At 62.2% G+C, this 20,264-nt stretch overlaps 1 protein-coding gene across 3 annotated transcripts; it reads right to left on the bottom strand.

Moving 5' to 3' along the window:
• Positions 1-485: 485 nt before the first annotated feature.
• On the bottom strand, positions 486-18,896 carry GRTP1 (growth hormone regulated TBC protein 1). 3 transcript variants are annotated; one of them, XM_032881004.1, is made up of 8 exons: positions 18,750-18,896; positions 18,372-18,523; positions 12,738-12,896; positions 10,130-10,254; positions 8,227-8,323; positions 2,809-2,981; positions 2,540-2,725; positions 486-575 (listed from the first exon to the last, which is right to left on the bottom strand). In XM_032881004.1, the coding sequence occupies exons 1-8, from the start codon at positions 18,785-18,787 to the stop codon at positions 486-488; spliced, it is 1,020 nt and encodes a 339-aa protein (XP_032736895.1). In that variant the 5' UTR covers positions 18,788-18,896. The 3 variants fall into 3 exon arrangements, with proteins under 3 accessions (XP_032736895.1, XP_032736896.1, XP_032736897.1); XM_032881005.1 differs by having other exon boundaries at positions 486-572; positions 18,750-18,787; XM_032881006.1 differs by lacking the exon at positions 486-575 and adding an exon at positions 959-1,084 and having other exon boundaries at positions 18,750-18,787.
• Between the last annotated feature and the right edge of the window lie 1,368 nt (positions 18,897-20,264).

The following is a 20,264-nucleotide window of genomic DNA, read 5'->3' as shown; positions in this document are numbered from 1 at the left end:
CTGCCGTCCCCAAGGCTCACCTCCTTCATCTGCTTTCTTCGTGGGACGTGGTAATTCCAGAAGCCGTTTTGAGCAATGCCCGTCTAAAGCGGTCACATGCCGTGTGCACAGACCTCGGGGACCACTAGACACGCCCTGGGAGGGGACAGAGGACTGGGGGCGCTAGCCACGCCGCCGACAGTCTGCGGCCCGTTTCCGCGTTCAGCCAGCCGACGAGCGGACAGAGAACCACACACTCACAGTGTTGCCGCAGTTTATTACAAGTACGTGCGTCTCCCGTTTCACGGATGAACGTGTCCAGTACAAACAGTTTAGAAATCTAGGACTTCGTGGGCCGTGACTTAGAGAAGGACGTTATGCCAAGTCGTTCTTTTTAAAGAGTCACCAGTGTAGAGACCAAGTAGTCTCAGCACTAAAAAGGGAGGCAGCAAAAGCTGGTGGGCCCTGGAAACGAGGCCTCGCGGTGGCCGCGGGCAGGGTCCCGGTCAGCCCTGTGCCAGCAGCCTGGCCCGGCAGCTCGCACGCAGCCTGCGGATGGTGGCCGTGGACAGGCTCCCAGGCTCGGAGAACACCTTCTGGAACAGAAACAGAATCCGTTTAAGAAACCAGCTCAGCGCGTCCCCCCCCACCCAGGTGAGGGGCCTCAGCCCTGCTGCACTGTGCGGGGGATGGGGGCGCTCGAGCGGACCCTTGAACCCCGAGGGCGCGGGGCGGCTCCAAGGCTGCCTGACCGAGCCCGTGGGGAGCAGAGGGCCAGGCCGTCACACCCTTTATGCTCCGTAATTATTTCTGCGGTTATGGCTGAGAAATTCAGTTACAAACTAGGCCACACGCAAGGCTAGCATTAAAAAGGTTTTTTTAAAGAAATTTCAGAAGTTCTCCTACAGGTGCGTGTTCCGCCGGCCCTAAGGTCCGGGTGGAGTGTTTGCGTTCCAACTGGCCACGTTCCCGAAGGGGTCAGGCGCGTCCTCTGCCGGGCGCCGGGACATCGGCGTGGAGCTGTTTCCACACCAGGATGGCTGCCCTGAGCTCGTGCAAGGTCACCACTTTATTCTCCAGAACATTCTAGATGTCCCTGTGCGGACTGACACATGAGCTGCAGTTACCGTGCTGACGTGCTTTAATGCAGAAACCCAGGGCCGTGTCCCTGACGACATCCCTCGAAGGGGTGTGTCTGCGCTCTGTGAGGCCGTGCAGCGGTGTCGTGTCGCCGCGGGCACACTGGGGAGCAGGCCTCCTGCTCGTCCGCACTGCCCTCGGCCAGCTATGGGAACGCCCGTGCGAGTGCCCCTGAGCGTGTGTGTCCTCAGCTAGAGTCCCACACGGAGGCGACCCCACACACACACACATGGGGGGCTGCTGGGTGGGTGCAGGGGTGATGGCTGCACACCTGGGAACGGCCCAGAGGCCCCCCAGCCATCACTTGTGTTAAGGGAGAACCCCATCTCAAACAGAAACCCCCGGTGCCCCATTCAGGGCAGCGTTCCTGCTCTTATGAACTCCTGGACACAGGATTGCAGACTCGTTCCCAGATGCCTGCCCCTGCCCTCTGCTGCTTGGCTGCCCCCAACACTGGCACCAAAGGGCTTGCAAGACAGAGAATCCCTTCTGGACCAGGCATCCGGTCCTGCATGACCAGCCTCGCAGTGAGTCGGCTGCCATCCTGTTCCCCATCTATACCCCACCATTCAGAAAACGCTATAGCCCCTGGTGACCAGGGTCCCCAACACAGCAGCCACACTCAGCTCATCCCATGTCCTCGGGGCTGGCCTGAGCAGGGGCCCCCATCCTCCGACCCCTTGGGCAGAGACCCCAGCTGCTCTCCGGCTCTGTGCAGGGGGCCCCGGGGCTGCCTGACTCCACATGGAGCACGGGCAGCATCCTCGACTCTAGGGCGTTCCGCCTGCAGAAGGCCACCTGACAGCTAGCAGCCAGTGCCCCAAGTGGAGCTAGCGGCTTGCTCCCTCCTGGGCAGGGGGCAGAACCCCCTGGCCCCTGGCCTTCCCAGCACCCTCTGCCACCCACCCCTGCACCGGTGATCCTTTCAGGTGGGAAAGTGGAAACCCAAAATTTGCCTTTCCCAGCCTCCTGGAAGGCCTGTCAGTCCTTTGAGCTCCAGCTTCACTTACTCAGCAGGTGAGTGATCTACACGGCCGTACCGGGTCCAGGACCCTGTTGAGGGCACTATCCTTCAGGGGAGGACAGACAACAGACCGTGCGACCCCAGTGGGGCTAAGGACAGCTATCCAGAACCAGAGACACCAGCAGCAAGGGAAGGGCTCCAAGAGGACAGCGGATCAGAAGGCACTGTGCTCTGACCCGGGGAACCTGGGCCGGCCCAACGGGGATCCCAGCAGCCCTGGAGCCACCATGGGGCTTGCAGCCCAGCAGGGGTGGCACCCATTGTCGTGGGGCTCCAGGAGGAGGTGGGTCTACGAGGTCTGAGGGGCCAGCAGAGGCAGAGGCCCAGAGGGGCCAGGGACAGGCAGAAGGGTTCTCCCCCAGACTACCGGGCGGCAGAGCCCGGCCAGATACTCACCTGCATGAAGGTGTGGCACTCGGTCACAAAACTGCCCCTGGTGATGGCCTTGAACCTCTCGCAGATGTCCACCACGCTGGTCCCTTCCAAAATAAAGGCCTGATGCTGCTTGAGCAGGGTCAGGGCCACTCGGAAGATAATCTTGGACCCTTCGTTAAACAAACAGTCCCAGATCCGGAGCACAGTCTGCAGAGAAGCACGCAGCGTGTCATGGGGTGGGGGGGCGACCCAGGCAGCCCCAGTCCCAGCAAGGCACATGCCGCGCTCACCTCCACGGGCAGGATGTCCACAAACAGGCAGATGAACCAGCGCGAGACCACCAGGGGCCACAGGACACCGTGCCCGTCCATCAGGGCTGCCACCGCTGGCAGCTTGGTCCTCACCAGCTCTCCCAGGACCTCCTGGTCTGTCTTCAGGCCCAGCATGGCGGGACTGTAGTAATCTGCCGCACGGACGAGAGATGAAACCCAGGCACTGCGTCCCTGGCCCCCTCTCTGCTGGGAGGGGAAGCGGAGCGTTCCAGGGAGCCTCCGCGGCAAGACGCCAGGAGCCCTGGAGCGGCTCCCAGAGCAGCCCCTCCGGACAGCGAGGCCCTGCCGTGCGGCAGCGAGAGTCCACTGGATGTGGGGTCTCCCCGCAGCGTGTTCACAGCAGCAGTTCCCACGACCACCGCACGGAGGACGCAAGTCTGTGTCTGCCCCCAGGGGAGCGCGTAAGAGAGGTGCACTGTGCACACAGTGGGTTAGCACCCAGCCTTAGGAAGGGGACCCTGACACCTGCTACCACGTGGGCGAACCACGAGGACACTGTGCTCAGCAAACAGCAGGCCCCGGAGCCAACATACTCACACGAAGTCGGACCCAGCCGCCGGGGCCCGCCCACCCGCTGCCCAGCTAGAGGAGGCTGTGGGGCACAGGGGCAGGCCTGGGGCCACCGCACCCTTGGGGACAGTGCAGCAGGGAGCCCCTTCCCGGGAGCCAGGGCAGCCGTGGGTCCAGGCAGCCTCACAGAGGACAAGACTCTGGCCACAGATGTCTACACCTGGAGCCCGACGGGCTTGTCACCTCACAGTCAGGCCTACATGCTGTCTGCACACTCGAGGGCCCAGGACAGTACATTTCCCAGAATTCTAGAAGGAGCCCTCTGACCACAGAAGGACAATGTGAGGTCTACAGTCTGTCCTGTTCATTCCCAAGGAAAACGGACGGCTTGATGTTGGAGACATTCCTCGGTGGCCACAGGAGCCCAGAAAACATGACACATGCCGGTGATTTCCGCCGTCCCAGGGCCTGGGCACCTGTGGCCGCGAGACGGAACCACACCTCCCACTGCACGTCTTCTCGGGATGCGCACCCATCCTTTCTAGCTCATCAAGCGACATGTTATATTTTAGTGTTTAGTTTTACTATTGAAATTCAGGAAGTCATGTACGTAGTAAAATACGGAAACGCGGCACTGTGCCAGTTTCTGGTCGGGCTGCCCCTGCACACCGTGGCCGTTCACCGGGGCAAAGGGATGAGACATTCTTTAACTGGCCCGGTGAAAACAGGGTCCCTACAAAACGGACACGATGCCACATCCCGTTACAGATCTACCGAGGCAGGCCACGTGTGATAAAGGACCCAGGAAATGATTTCATAGACGCCAAGTCGGTGGCAAAACACCAGGCATCCTCAGTTCTCCCTGCCCCCGTCCTCCTCTTGCATCTGGCTCCTCGTACACTGAGGGCCACCCCGGCCACCCCGGCCCCCCCGGCGAGACGACAACAGTCTCTGTTCCTTCAAGTGTCCTGCTCGCGACCCAGTTCTCTGCGCCACATCCCGAGGGAGCCGGGGTTAAGCCCTGGACGGGTAAGAGGGTTTGCTCAGCTCCCGAGCACGGTGGCCTCGTTCCTGGCCCCAGAGAGGCTTACAGCAGCCTCCAAAAATAGAGCCGCTGAACACGTGCCCAGACGGCCACGGGCCCAGGCCAGTCACCAGGGCAGGAGCGCCTAGACCCTCCCTCCTCCCTGCATCGCACTGGAATGCGAAGGCAGACGGACCCTGTGCCTCTGGCCTGTCTGAGCAGAAGACCCAGCGCTCAGTGAAGCCCGGAACAGAGGAGCCTCCTACGTGGCCCAGATCCGGGCCCCACGTCAGGCTGTCCCGGGGGCGGCACGCTTCTGCAAACGGCCTCATGGCCACGTCGGCGCATCAGAGGGCTGAGCCGGGCGGCGGGGGGCGGGCGCCCAGACGAGAAAGGGCCGTGGGACAACGGCTGAGGAGCGAGCGGCCGAGCCAGGTCCGAGCAGGCAGAATCAAATTCCAAAACCCGTGCTCTCTGGCCCCACGAGAAAGCGAAGGCCTGGCCCGCAGGCAGGGGGCGCAGCCCACAAGGTGCAGGGGGACGACTGTCCAGGGTGTGTTCACCCCGGGACTCGAGACGCAGGCCCGCCCCTCTGCGACCCGGGACCCCTGAGCCTCCCCATCGCGCTGCCCGGGTCCTCCCCGGGCCACTTCGCTTGCGCTGGGCTACGAACCACCTGTTGCCTGTGCCTGCAGCGGCAACAGCTGCCACTCGCTTCTCAGGAGGCCACCACCCCACGACAGCGCTCTCCCCGCAATCCCGAGGTCACAGCGCTGTCAGCACCTGGGAGCTGCAGGCCCAGGAGGCCTCCACCTGTCCCTCCTCCTCCCGCTAGAGGTCTGGGTTTCAGTGGTGACGACCCAGGAGAGGCCGCCCACGTCCCCGTGGTCTGGGCGTGCAGGCCCAGCTGGGTGCGCACAGACACCTCGCGCTGGCGTCCCAGAACAGGTCTCCTACCCTAGGCCAATGCTGAAACTGGGGTGCCCCCGGCCCAGGGCGGCGGCCGCTGGCGGCTGAGGCCCCGCCGTCTGCGTCGGGCCGACTGCTCGCCAGAGACCCCGGCCAGCCGCGCGCACCCCGTTGCCAACGGACGGATCTCCGCGGAGCGGCTTCTGCTGAAGCGTAGAGAGTCTCCAGGCGCAGCTTCACGGCCAGACGCCCTCCCGCAAACTGCAGCTTCTCCTTTTGCTTTGCTTACGATGTCTCGTGTCAAAGTCTGTTCTTCGTTTTCAAGTAACTGAGATCATCCGTCGCCTCTTCCGCAGAATTTCGTGCACGAACGTCGTCTGTGCTCTGCGCCCGTGAAGCCACTGTACGTCTGTGTTCTCAGGTCCAAGTCTGCTTTTCCACACACGTCCTGAGTTCACCCGGAGTAGAAATAAGGTCTAACCTTGTTTCCTTCCAGGCAGACAGCTGTCACACGCAGCTGCTGACGGCCCGTCTTTCCCCACTGACCTGTCTCCCGTACCGGCTCCCGCAGGCCTGCGCGTGGGCAGACCGGTTTCTGCCTCAGCACCGGGCCGTGCACCACTGACCGGACACCACAGCGTTCCACAACCACAGCATCTGGGCGCGTGCCCGGGGCTCCTTCCAGCCTGGGTGGCTTCACGCTGCCCTCGAGCTTCTCAGTTAGGCCTTCCTGCACCCCGAGAGACCCCGTAGCCCGTCAGGATCCCGGCGGCTGCCGCTCTGCCAGTGTGGCTGTGTGCACACACGAGGTCAGCCGGCACGGGGCAAGGTGCTACGGGCCCCATGTCGGGAGCAGACGGGCGTTTCTTCCTCTATTTTCTGCAAAACCGATGAAGAAATGATCAGTTCCTCTGAGGTCTGATGCGACTGTGCGTGTCTGCCGCGGGTCCTCCCAGACGTTCTCGGCTCCCTCCGTCAGCTTTGTGAGGCGTTTCCTGTTCTCCATCCGGCCTCTTCGTTTCATTCATACTCTCTTGGAGCTCTTAATCCCAAACTCCAGCACTCTCTTCATTTCTAAATGCCTCGCCCACTTTTTTTTTTAAGATTTTATTTATTTGACAGACAGAGATCACAAGCAGGCAGAGAGGCAGGCAGAGAGACAGGAGGAAGCAGGCTCCCCGCTGAGCAGAGAGCCCAATGCGGGGCTCGATCCCAGGACCCTGGGATCATGACCTGAGCCGAAGGCAGAGGCTTTAACCCACTGAGCCACCCAGGCGCCCCACGTCGCCCACTTTTTCTGGGCCAGTCCTGCCTGTTCTATTGCTTTTTCCAAAAAACCAGCTTTCGTGTCTGCTTATCTTTCCGACGGCTCCTGTTCCGTGTTGCCGGTCCTCACTGCGTGGTCTGTGAGCGCGTGTGTGCGTGAGCCCCAGGAGCCCGCGCAGCACGGGCACCTGCCTGCGGGGAGGAGGGGACCGTGCGGCACGGGCCGAGGTTCTCGTCTATCCTCGCCGCCACCTCAGCTCCTCGCGGGACGCTGGCGTTGGAGCCGTCCGGGTTGTTTGGCCCACGCGCCACGCCTCCTGTCCCCTTCCGTCCTGGCCATTCTATTTGGATGTTTTGGTTTTGAATCAAGACCTGCGCATACTGCGGTTTGGTTCAACGGCACCTCGTGATAGTAGGAAATGACCTCACGGGCTGACAGAGGGTCAGCCGGGAGCCCCTCTTGTTCTCCAAGTTGGTGCCTGTCCTCTCCTGACACCGGCTCTGCTCTCCTGGGACGCACTGAGCCCGGGCAGGCCGTTCACGCTCCCTCCCCAGACGAGTCCAGGCCCCCAGAGCAACGCTGGGACGCGGCAGGTTCTCGACAAACCCGTGCAGACGTCCCGGTGCGGGACGCAAACATGCCTCACCGTTCAGTCTCTGTCACCACAGCATCGGGCGTCCTGCCCCAGCTTCCTCGCTGTTCCTGCCCCCACAACGCAGGCCCCACGAAGAAGCCAGGACATCCAGGGTTCGTGCCTTCCTCAAAGGTGACCCATCACGGCAGGTCACCGGCACGGGTGCTGGCACGCTCGTGGATGACGGCACAGGAGCAAGAGGAGGCCCCATCTGGAGGCTTCCTTCCTGTCCCGAAGCCACTCTGGTTCACGCTTCCGTGAGACACGGGCCAAGGTCTGACAATCATGGGGTGGAGGCCTCAACTGTCCTCATCTGTAAAATGGATTCGCTCATCAGGCTGTGTGGCACGGCTGTCCTGACGCCGATACGTGCTGTGTGCCACGGGGCAGAAGCCATAGTGCCCACCGCCACATGGTTGGCCCACTCTGCGGGGGGACGCCAGTCCACAACCTGGCCCCACGGGAGGTTGTGCGCGGTCTCCACCCCCGTCACAGCCGCGGAGGGCACGGGTCCTCCCCGACCCACCACGGCTCTTGCCACGTCTCTCCCCAGAGCGAGCTCCATCTACACCGCGCACCGCCAAAACCAGTGGTGTTTATTAACAAGTAAACTGATGATTCACCTGTAATTAAAACAGTTAAAATTAGTTAATAAAGAGAAAAGTAGAAACGCGTGAAAAGAACGATTTCCACCTCCGTAACAGCAGCAGTGCTGCGGACTCTTGAGGACGGGTCTCGACCCTGGGACCAAGTCTGCACGGGGCCAGGCGGCCTCCCCCGCATGCCGCGGCACCTGCACGGGGGTCCACGATGCTCCCCACGATGGTTCAGGTGGGGAACCGGGGCCAGGCCCCCAACACTGAGGATTCCAGCTCCGAGACGCAGTGTGCGGAAGCAGCACAAGGCCCCTGCGGTGCTCGTTTTCCCAATAAGCCCATCCCGCTCCCGGACGGACCCTCCCAGCCAGTGTGGCTGCCGCGAGGGCAGCGGGCCCGGGTCGGGGAGGGCCCGTGGCGGGAGCGGTCCACGTACCCGGCAGAATCCTTCCCACGAGAGCATCCAACAGCCAGAAGGATTCTTCCTCACTCTTGGTGACGAGGATCAGGTATCCGGCTACGAAATTCATGCCCTGAAGGGAGAAGAGGACATCTGAGCCCCTCGAGGCTCGGGGACCTTCAGCTGCTCACCACGAGCTGCGTGTCCCTCACTCGCCCCTGAAACCTGCGCCACCCCGGGGTGGCCTTCTGGTGACACACTGGGCACAAGAGGCAGAAACACCACTCAGTGCGAGGGAGCTCCTGGGGGCTTGGCCTGGAAGCCTGCGGTCTCTCTGCCTGCGTCCACCTCGGGCCGGCACCGGCTCACGACCAGATCCTACGACGGTCAGACACGTGGCTGCATCAGACAGGAAACCAGACCCGGAAACGAGCCTCCCCCACACCATGAGGAACGCGTTGACACGTGGTGCGGACACATTCTGTGGCAGGGAGGGGGACGTCACGGGGCCCACAAGCTGCAGGCCGGGGCTGGCCCACCCGGGACGGCGTCGGCGCGACAGCCTTTCAGACCCGCCCTCCGCGAGCCCCTCCACCGTGTCTCCATGTTCTCGAAAACGCATGTTCCCCTCCGGTCATGGGGGACCAGTTAGCTTCTCCAACAGCCAGCGAGAGGAGTGTGGACCCACACACCCCACACAGGAAGAGGCCACATGACGTGGGAGGCCCACGTCAGGGACCACCAGGGGCCAGGGGCCGGGAGCAGCCCTCTGCAGGCCTCCGAGGGACCCCGCCCGCCACCCGCTCGGACGGCTTCCTGCACACCCCAACCCGGTGACCCACAAGCTCTGGCCTCACCCACGCTCACAGCCCCGAGCGGCTCAGAGTCTGGAGCCGTTTCTAAAAACCACAAGAGCAGAGGCCAGACTGTGGACAGGTGTTTTCCCAACCGCGAGGTCTCCACAGCCCCTCCAGGCGGGTCCTCGTCCAGGACCCTAAGTGACGATGGTGAGAAGAGCCCAGCCAGGCCTCCTCCCCAGTGGCATTGCCTACAGCAAGGGCCAGAGGCTCGGAACCGTGCCCACCTCCGCCACAGGCTTCTGCGAAAGGCCCCACCCCGCCCCCACCCGAGCCTCGCCCATGGCTGTCCCCGATCAAGCCGCCCGATGCAGACTTCCCACCCGAGAATTCCGGCATGACCAGGACGCCGCGGAGGCCGGAGCTGGGGAGCAGGAAGCCGCACCACCCCTCCAAGCCGGAAGCCACGGGCACCATGTGCCGGGCTGACGACGGACCGCTCACACGCCCCAGCAGCACAGGCCCACGCGGGAAGGCCCACGTGTCCCCACACGGGCCCTTGGGCCCTTCTCTCTTTCCCTCCCCACCCCCCGGGCAGAGTGACGTCTGGGAGGAAGGATTGGTCCACACGTGGCCTGCTGCTTCCTGCCGCACATCGCACGACGTGACAGCCATCGACAGGTAATGAGGCTGTTACCTGAAGCTGCGGGGAAGACCGGGGCGAGCGGGTACCCGAAGCGATGTGGAAGGGACGCCCACCACGTCGTGTGCACGCGCACATACACGCACACACATGCACATGCGCATACGCGCTACACACGTGTGCATGCAGATGCGAGCGTGTGCACACACACCCACAGGCATGTGCACACGCACTCGCTGCACTGAGGCCAGGAGTTCCGCTCACATAAGGGACTTCCCGTCTGCTCCCCAGCCTCACCACTGCCTACGGCTGGCACCAAAAGAAATCCCGAACAGGTGCGGTACTGATTCCAACGGCACAGCCCTGCGTCTGGGGCTCTGCGGCCGGGAGCTCAGGAGCAGGCCTGGGCACTTAGACTGCTCAGGAGAACGTCCCTGCCGCGGACTGGGGCACTGCTCGCGCTCACCTTCCCTGCTGGCACGTGTTTCCCGGCGCTCACCTGGCAATAGCCCACACCTTGGTTGTGGCGCCCATAGGCCAGCAGCACGTTGTACAGGGTCTTCTGTAAGCAGGGGTCTGCGCTCTTCTGGAACTTTACGTTGTCCGGGAAGGTCCTGTTCAGATCTGCAGGGAAATTCACGACACAGAATCATCTAGAGGGCAGAGACAGAACACTGGCCCGTGAGGGACAGAGCGGTCGCTGCGTCTACCTCCGACGAGGCCTAAAACCCCGTCTGGCGACCCTGGTCGCCCTTCACAGAATCAGGACAGAAGACGAAGGTGCCAGTGGGATCACCTTCCCCGTCCAGCCGCAGCCCCACAGCCCAGGCGGCTCCAACAGCACATTCTCCCCGAGGGCGCTGGTCCCGCTGCCCCTGACATCCCCCCCAGCCGGGAGGCGCTCAACTCCAGGACCCCAGGTGCCAGGTGAGTTCCGCTCACAGCACTGGAAAATCCTCCCAATCCTGAACACAGAAGCACACCGAGCAGCCCTGTCAGAGCTAAAGGACGTGAGCGAACACAGAGGACAGGCCCCTCGCATACCCCGGCCAGCCTCTCTCCGCCCTTGGCACGCCCCGGCCGGCCTTCTGCCCCGCAGCCGGTGCAGACCCGACACCTGCTCCTGGGTGTCAGCCCTGACACGGCTGGGAGGGAGCGGGTTTGTGTCTTTCTCCCACGTGGGATGACGGCGCACTGGCTGCCGCGCGGGCTGCATCACCGGAGTGGATGGGGACACGCTGGACCCTCGGCCCCCCGCTGCGCCATTGAAGGCACCCGGAGCCCGCCTCGGCTTGTGCCGGTGTCCCCACCGCAGACGGACAGGGCCGCTGTCCCTGCCCGCGGCGCCCCAGCGGGACACCTGCCCATCAGAGCCCAGCCCTGAGTGCACCACGAGCTCAGCGCCCGGAGCACGGTGCTCCCCGTCGCAGTTTGTTTCCAGAGAAGCTTCTGCTCCAGAATTCTGAACGTTCTGGAGCGTGCATCCCCCAGGATGGAACCGGGGTCTTTCACTAATCCAGACCCTGGAGTGACCAGCTGTGCTGGTTCCTCGACACTGTTCTCCACTGGGAGCTTGTCCTCGTTTTGAAACCTTTTTTCTCTTCCCATCCCGGGAGGAGGTGTGGAAGGGGCGGCCGGCTGTGCTCGCTCGTGGTGGGAATGCCTCAGCCTCCGCCCGGGACGGGACCCGCCTGGTCCCTCTGAACGACCACAGGACCCCGCAGTCCCACTTCCGGGCCACCCCCCGAACCACGGGAAGCAGGTGTCCTCGGACTCCGGTGCCTGACAGCAGACTCGCGAGAGCAGGCGGCGACTAGAGCGCCCGTCACCCGGCCCGACAACGGTACTTAGCCCTGAGAAGGAAGGACACCCTGACACGTGCGGCCACACGGACGACCTCGAGGCCCCGGCTGAGCCCAGCGAGCCAGACCCAGCAGTGAAGATTCTGCCTGTGACACTCAGCTGGGACAGAAAGGAGGAGGCCGGGCCGGGCAGGGGCAGGGAAGTCGTTGCCGTTTAATGGGGACGGAGTTTCAGTTTGGGAAGATGGGACGGTAAATTCTGTTACGTACACTTTACGGAAAAAAATTTTTATCCAAAAATGCCGGCACTTAAACAGAGCCTTTAAATTCACGTTTCTAACCGACAGCAGCAATATTCTGTTGTATTTGACACGCGCGCCCTCCTGTGGACCCCAGGCCTCCCCCAACGTGAGGCATCCCGGGGGCCCCTCCTGCCCCAGGCTCTGGTGCGGGGGCTGCCTTGAGGGCTGAGGGACCCCCTTCCTTGGGCTGGGCACACAGCCCCACCTCTCAGCACATTCAAGTAACTGGGTTTTAAAAAATTATTTTGTGGGGCGCCTGGGCGGCTCAGTCGGTGAAGCCTGTGCCTTCGGCTCAGGTCACGGTCTCAGAGTCCTGGGATCGAGCCCCGCGTCGGGCTCCCTGCTTGGCAGGGAGCCTGCTTCCCCCGCCCCACCCTGCACCCCCACTCATGTGTGCACACTCTCTCTGAAATAAATAAAAGTTAAAGAAAAATTAGAAAGATTTGGTGTTTAAGTTTGTATCTCTCAAAAACAAAGTCAGAAAAGCAGAGACACACCCTCAAAATCTAATTATTCAGTTTAGATTGTCTGGGGTACTCTGCACATCTACGAACTGGTGTCCCACTGAGAAAATCTGGGGACCCATCAACTCCCAGACGATGATGGGAGTATGACACAGGGGCGGGCCGCCACGGTGTGCATCAGCACTGTGTCTAAGCCCAAGGGCACTGCCATCAGCACAAATCCCTCAAGCGATTACCGATTACCGCCCAGTCCTGACCACTGGCTCAGCAGCCGCGCCCCCCCCACTTCTAGCTCCCCACGGAAGAAACCTGGTCCTGCCCTCGCCCCGGTCCCTACCTGCTGGCTGGGCATGCCGCAGTTTGCAGAAGCAAGGGAAACCACTGTTCTCCCCCTGGGAATGCTTAAGCTTTGCTTTTCCTTCAGAAAAATAAAATTTCCACTTCAAAGCAGCAGGTGCCTCTTGAACAATGTGTGTTTCCTCTGGAACGTGACTGTCCTGGGGGGCTGCCCACCCCACACCCCCGCCTGGGCGGCTCACCTGTCCTGATGGCCTCCTCCAGCCTGTCGTTGTGCTCGCCCTGGAGCAGGCGCTGGTAATAGCCGGGGTTCTGGTCCATCTGGGCCTGGGCTCCACTCACCCCCATCCAGACGTGGGCCCGGTGCTCGAGGGGGATGCCTTTCCGGATATAGCGCTTCACTGAAATGGAGAGAGGAGGCTGCATCGGGGACAGGTGCGTGCTGCCTGGGCTCCGAAACCACACAGAGGCCATTCAGCCAAGAATGCTCACTTCTCCGCGCGTGCAACAGAAGACGGGGACACACACGTGGCACAGACCCCACTGGCTGTCCCACGCTGTAACAGGCAAGGAGGTGATGCAGGCAGCTCCCGGGGCTCCCCCCTCACCAGCACGGACAGTGCCAGACGCCGCAGGCCAGGCCCCAAGCTCCAGGTCAGGGCCATGCAGGCCAGGATCCACACACGGGAGGGGACACCTGGAAAACCGGAGGGACAGAGGCCACGCTGAGTGAAGGGACAGAGGCCAGGAGAGGCCCTTGCTGATCGGAGAGCAGGAAGCAGAGCATCAAGGGTCAGAGAGAGGCTGTGCGCGGGGACGGCAGCTGAGGGACATGGCCCAGCCCTGGGATGACTGGGAAACGGGACCGAGGTCAAATGGTGGCTCAGGAAAGCACAAGCGTGAGCCAGAGCAAGGGAGGAGGCCCAGCAGGTTTTGGGGCTGGGGTCTGCATGGCCCCGCTGGGTTGGGGGTTTCAGCGGCAGCGGTCACCATCCTCCTGTCCTACAGCTGCTCTGTGTAAGTGCAAAACTGGTTTGGGAGGAATATTTTTGCTGATAAGTATGTGAAAAAGTAATCACTTATTTCCTAATGGCCAGAGAAACACAGGAAAAGAAGCCAAAAGCCCGGAGCTACCTGAATGAATCACTCATTTCCCAGGTAGGTGGGAAAGATTTCTGACGCTAACAGTCAAATGAATTACAGTGACTGGGGGCACCACGTTACGCTTTTAATGATCTTAATTTAACCCTCAAAACAGCTCATTTTCAAAGGAAACACTCAAAGCACTGTTGTTTTCCTCTCATCGAGTGTTGTAAGCAGCTTAAGTATTCTTAAAAAAGAAACGCACTTGAAAATATATAAAATTTTTTAAAAAGACTTTAAGAAAAAATAAAAGGTCCTATAATGAAAGAAGCTCCACCGTCCACTGTGGGAAGAACAACACCGGGGGCGCCCACCGCGCGCCCCGGGAAGCATCGCCGGAGGAACGCAGGCTCAGTCCCACAGGGTCCCACGACCGCAAGCGCCCGGCATGGGCTCCCGGAGGAGGGCCCGCGGCGCCTCCTGGCTGAGCGCGACCACGGCCGGGGACAGAGGGACGCTGCTCAGGGAAAGCCCCAGGCCACCAGAAGCCCCCTCTGCCCCCAAGGCAGCAGCCTCTGAGCCGGTGTCCTCTTCCAGCGCAGGACCAGGACAGTGGATGTGCGGGCCATGTGCGCACGAGGGGCTCCGGCGGGCATCCTCCCACCATGCCTGGCACCTTCTACCGAAGGAGCTGCCCTCACCTGGATGCCCTGCTGGGGGGGCGCGGCCCACACCGGGGGGCCCCAAAAGGGAAAGACACACAGGACAACGACACACCACTGGAACTTTCACCCGATGTGTCGCTGTGACCTGGTGCCCAAAGTCCTAGGGACAAACAAGGGAACGTCCCCTCGAGGGGAAGCCAGAGTCCCTGCCCGCGTTCAAGGTAGCACCAACCATGTGGGGCTGGTGGAAACACAGACATGGAGGGGAACGGAGGACATGAAACCCAGAACCGGCCCCGCACAAGCTTTCTGACCAAGTTGCGAAGCGATGTCCTGCAGGCCGGAAAGCCTTTCGCACAAGGCGGCAGGTGACAGGCACGGCTCGAGAAGGCGGGGGGAGGCTGGGCTGGTGACCACAGCGGGAAGGCTGCGGCTTCCCGCACAGTCCACACCGTTACCAGCAGCCCTTTTCCGCGGTTCACAACGCTGGCTGGTCGCCTCTCCCACATCGCCTGCCCGCCACACTCAGCCACAGCCCATAGTCACCGGACCCAGAATGTTCCTCTGCGATACCCAAACCACCAGCAGCAGACCCAACACTGGGGACGCAGCGCCGAAGCAGCGTGAGGCAGGAGCCAGCCTCGGGCCCCGGAGGGACGGGCAGCAGGTGGGGACTGTTCTCAGTCTTGCTGGGAGGGACACAGGGCTCTGTGCGTTTGTCTAAACTCACAGAAGTGTAAACAGGTAAGAGTGACTCTCCCTGCAAATTAAAACTTTTTTTAAATAGAAGAAAAGCAAGTGCAAAATGCTTGAACCCCTTCCTGGAGTGAGACCCCCACCGGGCCAGGACGTCAAGGGTCAGAGCTGTTGCAACAGTTTCCAAGGACAAAGGTTTCTGCTACTTTTGCTGCTTGTTCTCTGGAGTCACACCGTTTCTTCAGCAGAAAATGAAACTAGCTTCCCTGCGCCCAGAGCCTGACCTTCCCCGGAGGGGCTCACCCATCCCTGACCTCGGGGAGTGCGGGCAGTGCCTCTCTAAAGAAGGTGCAGCAAATCCCCGTGTTCTTTGGTATTTGCCTTTGAAAGTCTGTTTTTGCAATTTAGTCTAACTTAGATGGTGCTGATTCTCTACGCCACGAGGAAGGAGATGGGAAGCAGAAGAACGCCGGGTGCTTGGGCCCAGGGACGTGGGCCGGAGCAGGAGCAAAGGACGCTTCAGGCCGGGCTGAGCTTGCCCAACTGTGCGTTCCTAGGCAGAGGGGGAAGAAGCGGTCTCACGGTCCCCAGCGGATATCTGTTCCACAGGGAACGAAAACAGAGGACAAAGCAGACCTTCATCGCGTCTGTCGCATCCACGAATGTGCAGTCAAGCCGGAAGTCCCGGCTGCCCTCTGCAGACGTGGCTGACACCAAGATCCAGAGGTCACCGTGTTACTGGTGACCCGAAGATTGGCGTTCAGATGAAAGGCGTCCAAAACGGCACCCCACAGCGGGATGGCGAAACAAAACTCGGTCCCAGGACGGTACCAAAGTGGGGTATGCAGGGGAAGCCAGGGGGGCTCTGAAACAGCTCCCGGGCTGTGAACGGGCACCCGCTGGTCCCCTCACGTCGCCGCCTCCCCGGGACACCACACGCCCGACGACACTGCCATCAGCCTGGAGCTGGCGGGAGAACTGAGTCTCACGGTTGGAAGGACTCACGCATCCCTGTTCCTGCCCAACAGCTCCCACCTGCACACCAAGCACCAGCCTCGACGCCCAGCGTGACGGAACTGGGTGACCCACACACCTCGCACCGGTCCGTGCCCCGCTTCCTGAAGACAGCAGGCCACAGGCACCGCCCGCCAGGGCCCAGGCGGCAGGCGCATCAGGAACCCGGCATTCCTGCGTCCAGACCTGCGGCGCTGCTCACACTCGTCAGCACAATCACACGCTAACGTCACTGAGCCAAAGAAACAGTAAAGCAAAAATCAAGTATTTCAATAAAACCAACTTCCACCCTTAAAGCCGACAGGTACAGGTGCTGAAAGAGGGCAGCCGCAAAAACGAGACGAGACCTTTGAACCACGAGAGAAGGACAAGCATCTGGAAGGTTCTGCACCCAGCTGCTCTCACTCCTGCTCCAGCTGGAGAGAACAGATGCTGGAAAACAGACACGGGACACAGAGCGTGGCTTCGGGAGGCCACGCAGACCATCAGCGGGCCCACCTCATTCAAAGGGAAGGACGAGACTCGCTAGAACCAAATGATAAAACCAAAGGTCAGGAGACGAAGGCGCATTTGCGCTTCACGTGAAAACAGGCTTCCGCACACACCCGGACAGTGAGGGCACGGTCCCCAGCCACTGTCAGCCCTGCGGAGCCAGCCGTGGCGGCCGGGAGGCCTTCTCTTGCATGAAGGCCAATGGGCCGTGCGGCTGTCGGCACGCGTGGTGTTTGCACGCGTGTGTGCGTGCACCGTGCTCCCGCGGAGACACAGCGCGGTCCTGACCATCGCCTCTGCCTCACGCAAGGGTCTGGGCCTGGAGAGGAGGTCGGGGTGACTTTACACCTTTCACTGCAGTTTTTTTTTTTTTTTTTTTAAGAGAGAGAGCACAAGTAGGGGGAGAGGCAGGCAGAGAGAGAGAGGAGGAAGCAGGCTCCCCACTGAGCAGAGAGCCCGATGCGGGGCTCGATCCCAGGACCCCAGGATCATAGCCTGAGCTGAAGGCAGAGGCTTTAACCCATGAGCCACCCAGGCGCCCCCTCACTGCAGTTTTACCCCGTCCATAAATTGTGTTTACTTCATACACTTGTACATTTTTTAAGGACAAAAGACCAGTCAACTTTCAAGAACAAATAAAGAAGGAAACAAAAGCAGATACGCTCTGGAAACATAGTAACACAGAGGACAGTAGGGGAAGCCGTTCTGGCCCCTGGAGGAGGCACACAGTGCACGGGCCTCCAGGATCGGCAGGGCCACAGGGACCAGCCCAAGCCCCCTGGCACCCGCCCCCCGCCAGCCCCCCAGGAATGAGGCCAGCTTACCTCAGTGCTTACCAAACCCTCCCCCATCAGTGACAGCCACGGGGGGGGGCCCAGCAGGGGGAAGCATGTTGGTGGTGGGGCCCTGTGTCAAGCAAGAGCCTCCCTCCCCCACGACTGCCACCCCCCCCCCCCCCCCAGGAAGATCAAAGTGCCTCCGCCAACCCTCCTGTTCACCTGCCTGTGCACCGGGACCACTCTGGGCCCTATTCACTAACCCCTTTACAAGCAAAAATGGTTCTTGTCACCCCCTTGCTTAAAAACCCTTTTACAGGTGGCCTCTCTAGGCCTGGTCATGTGACTGAACCCTGGTTCCAAGTCCAGCACGCCGGCATTCCATCCCGGTTCTGGTCACACGGTTCTGGCCCAGCAGCTGCCCTCCGCCCTCATCCCTTCTTTGTCATAAAGTCCTATTTCAGAAGGTCCCTTATCTTAACTCCTGGAAGCACACACCTACCAATGCCCTCGGCTCCAGCCGGCAGGTCCCACCCGTCCCTTCTCGGCAGCCTGGGGAACCCGGCAGACAAACACTTCTTCCTTCATTCCTTCAACAAATTCTGAAGCTATTACAGAGACCGTCCCCTTCCGCAGGTGTGGGCCTGACTCCAGCAGGGACACACAGAAGCAGACAGGCCCCAGCCACACGGCCAGAGAGGGAAGGCCTGCGGGGCTGTGTGGTGTAACAGGAAGGACCAGCCATCCCAGATAGGAGCTTGGGAGGGCCTCCCGGAGGCGGCATCCTGGTCAAAGCCTGGAGGAGGGGAGAAGCCCAGAGAGGCAAGCTCAGGCCAGGTGTTCCTGGGGGGAACAGGTGGCAGCAGCAGGCCTGGAATGAGGTGGGCTTCGCCCTGAGGGGAGCCGGGAGGGAAGGCTTCCCTGCGGGTACAGGCCAAGGGAGAACCGCGCTCGCTCCCTGGAGAGCAGGACAGCGGTTTTCTTGCCAGCCAGCACCCCACCCCAGATCGGGTCCCCGGTTTGGAAGGAAGGCCGGGTCCCCATCTCAGGGGGAGGGACGGGTCTCCTGCGCCTTCCCAGAGCAAGCTCTAGCGAGGTCGCGGCTGTGCGCCCGGGGGAGCGCTCGGGGCAGGCCGCCGGCCCCACTCACCTGTGCCACTTCTCTGGACGCGGCCCCTCCCCTTCAGAAGTTTAGACCATTTTATGGCTCTTCTGGTGAGCACGACCAGGTAGGCGGAAGCGAACTCCTCATAAGCGGCGTAATCGAAGTCCTCAGGCCTCTCAAACCCGTAAGGGTCCACCCTGCGGCCCCAGGAGGAAAGGAACCCGTGAGCCCCAAAGTTTCGCGCGCACGTGCGCCCCGTGGCCCTGCCCAGGGTCCCCGCGGGGGCGAGGCCGCCAGCGCGCGTGGGGCCGGGGGACGAGTGCAGCGGGAGGACCCCGGCCCCACACCCCCCGCACCCCAAACCCCAGATCCCCATCCCGCACCCCACGCTGGGCGAGGCGCGTCCGGCCCCCACGCACCCACCTGGGGACCCGGTCCTGGGCGCGCCCCGCGGACTCCATGCCGGGAGGGCGGGGAGGGGGCGCCCAGGAGCGCAGGAACCGCGGGGTTGGCGCCGGGGGCCGAGGCCTCCTGCCGGGATCGGAGCGCGTGTCCTTCCGCCGGGCCGCGGGCGCGGGAGGCGGGGCGGTGGGCGGGGCCCAAAGGATGAGCAGGGGGAGGGGCGGCGAGGGAGGGGCGGGGGCGGGGCTGCACCTGCTCCTGCGGCCCGGGAGGAGGGCGGTGTCCGGAGCTGCGGGAGCCGGGAGCGTGGGAGGGGTTAGGCCTGGAGGGAGGGGTGCGGGGTGGGAGGGGGCGGGATCAAGGCTCCTCGGGGGCGAAATGGGGTTCGGGGGAGGACGCTGGGGCGGGGTGCGGTGTGGGGGAGCATCTGGGGGCAGGAATGCGGTGTGCTGGGAGCACGAGGCGGCGGGTGGGGTGAAGGGGGCGGATAGTGTAGGCAGGGGTGGGGGGGGCGCCTGGACGCCAGATGGGGTGTGGGGAGGCACCCAGGAGCCGGATGGGGTGGGGGGGCACTCCGGGGGAGGGATGGGGTGATTGGCGGAGGGGCCTGGGTGTGGGATGGGGTGCACGCCCACCCCCAGGCTGGGTGGGCCATCAGGAGTCCCCGTCACTCCCTTTAGGAATCCAGTTGGATGTCTCAGAGACACCCCCAAACGGCCCTGCGGGGCAGGTCCAAAGCTCAGAGTTCTGACCTGCGACCCATGTTTTACTTTCTTTCTGCAGAAAGGTGCGAGTCTTATTCTGCACTTGCTCTTTTTCAGCTTACGGTTGCGGTCTGAGAACAGCCCATTGATGAGATCCTAATCCCTGCACCCACCTGGGGGCCTGCCCCATTCCTTCCTGCCTTCCCGAAGCAGACTCAGACTGGGGCCTGGGTTCCACTCCCGGGGAGCCCTGCCTGGGAAAACCTCTGGCTGGCTGGGGCTCCCGCGGCGCAGCAGATGGGGGTACAATGCACCGCCTCGCCTAGCGGGATTGCCCCCAGGGTGGGTGACGCGAGGCTAACAGCTCGGGATGTACTGTGCTCCCCACAGGAGGCAGAAGTCAGGGCTCCCTCCTCGGCTGCCTCTTCCCAAACTTGGGTCAGAATCTTGGGAGCGGGGGTCACGGCCAGGTGCTGTTAGCAGCTCAGGCACACGGCTCCATGTGGTTGCTACTCGGGACAGAGCCGTCCCCCCGAAGCAGCTCGTCAGGCACTCCCTGACGCTCCACAGCAGCCCCGGTCCCCGGCCCTTTACTCTGCTCTGAGACCTCAATATTGGGGCATGAAAACCATGTCTAAGCCACTTGTCAAATGGGGGAAACCACTGAAAATTTGCCAAAGCTATTGTGCACTTTGGTTTAGAAATGTGAGAAGCGGGGGGCGGATTTAAGATACTTTCGTAGGGTGCCTGGGTGGCTCAGTCGGTCAAGCATCTGCCCTCTGCTCAGGTCCTGTGGTCCCGCGGTGGAGTCCCGAGTCACACCCCCGACTCG

Source organism: Lontra canadensis, unplaced genomic scaffold (assembly GCF_010015895.1).
Source record: "Lontra canadensis isolate GAN:19392208 unplaced genomic scaffold, GSC_riverotter_1.0 scaffold73, whole genome shotgun sequence".
Taxonomy (NCBI): domain Eukaryota; kingdom Metazoa; phylum Chordata; class Mammalia; order Carnivora; family Mustelidae; genus Lontra; species Lontra canadensis.
The sequence above is the reverse complement of the archived record's forward strand: the minus strand, read 5'-3'. Positions and strand labels throughout refer to the sequence as shown.

Excerpts from the sequence above, each read along its gene's own strand:
- GRTP1 (XM_032881004.1), bottom strand. The coding sequence starts at position 18,787 with ATGGAGTCCGCGGGGCGCGCCCAGGACCGGGTCCCCAG. Across the intron at positions 8,324-10,129 it reads AAGGTGTGGGCTATTGCCAG|GGCATGAATTTCGTAGCCGG; the intron begins GTGAGCGCCGGG and ends TTCTCCCTTCAG. Across the intron at positions 2,726-2,808 it reads TGGACATCCTGCCCGTGGAG|ACTGTGCTCCGGATCTGGGA; the intron begins GTGAGCGCGGCA and ends GCTTCTCTGCAG.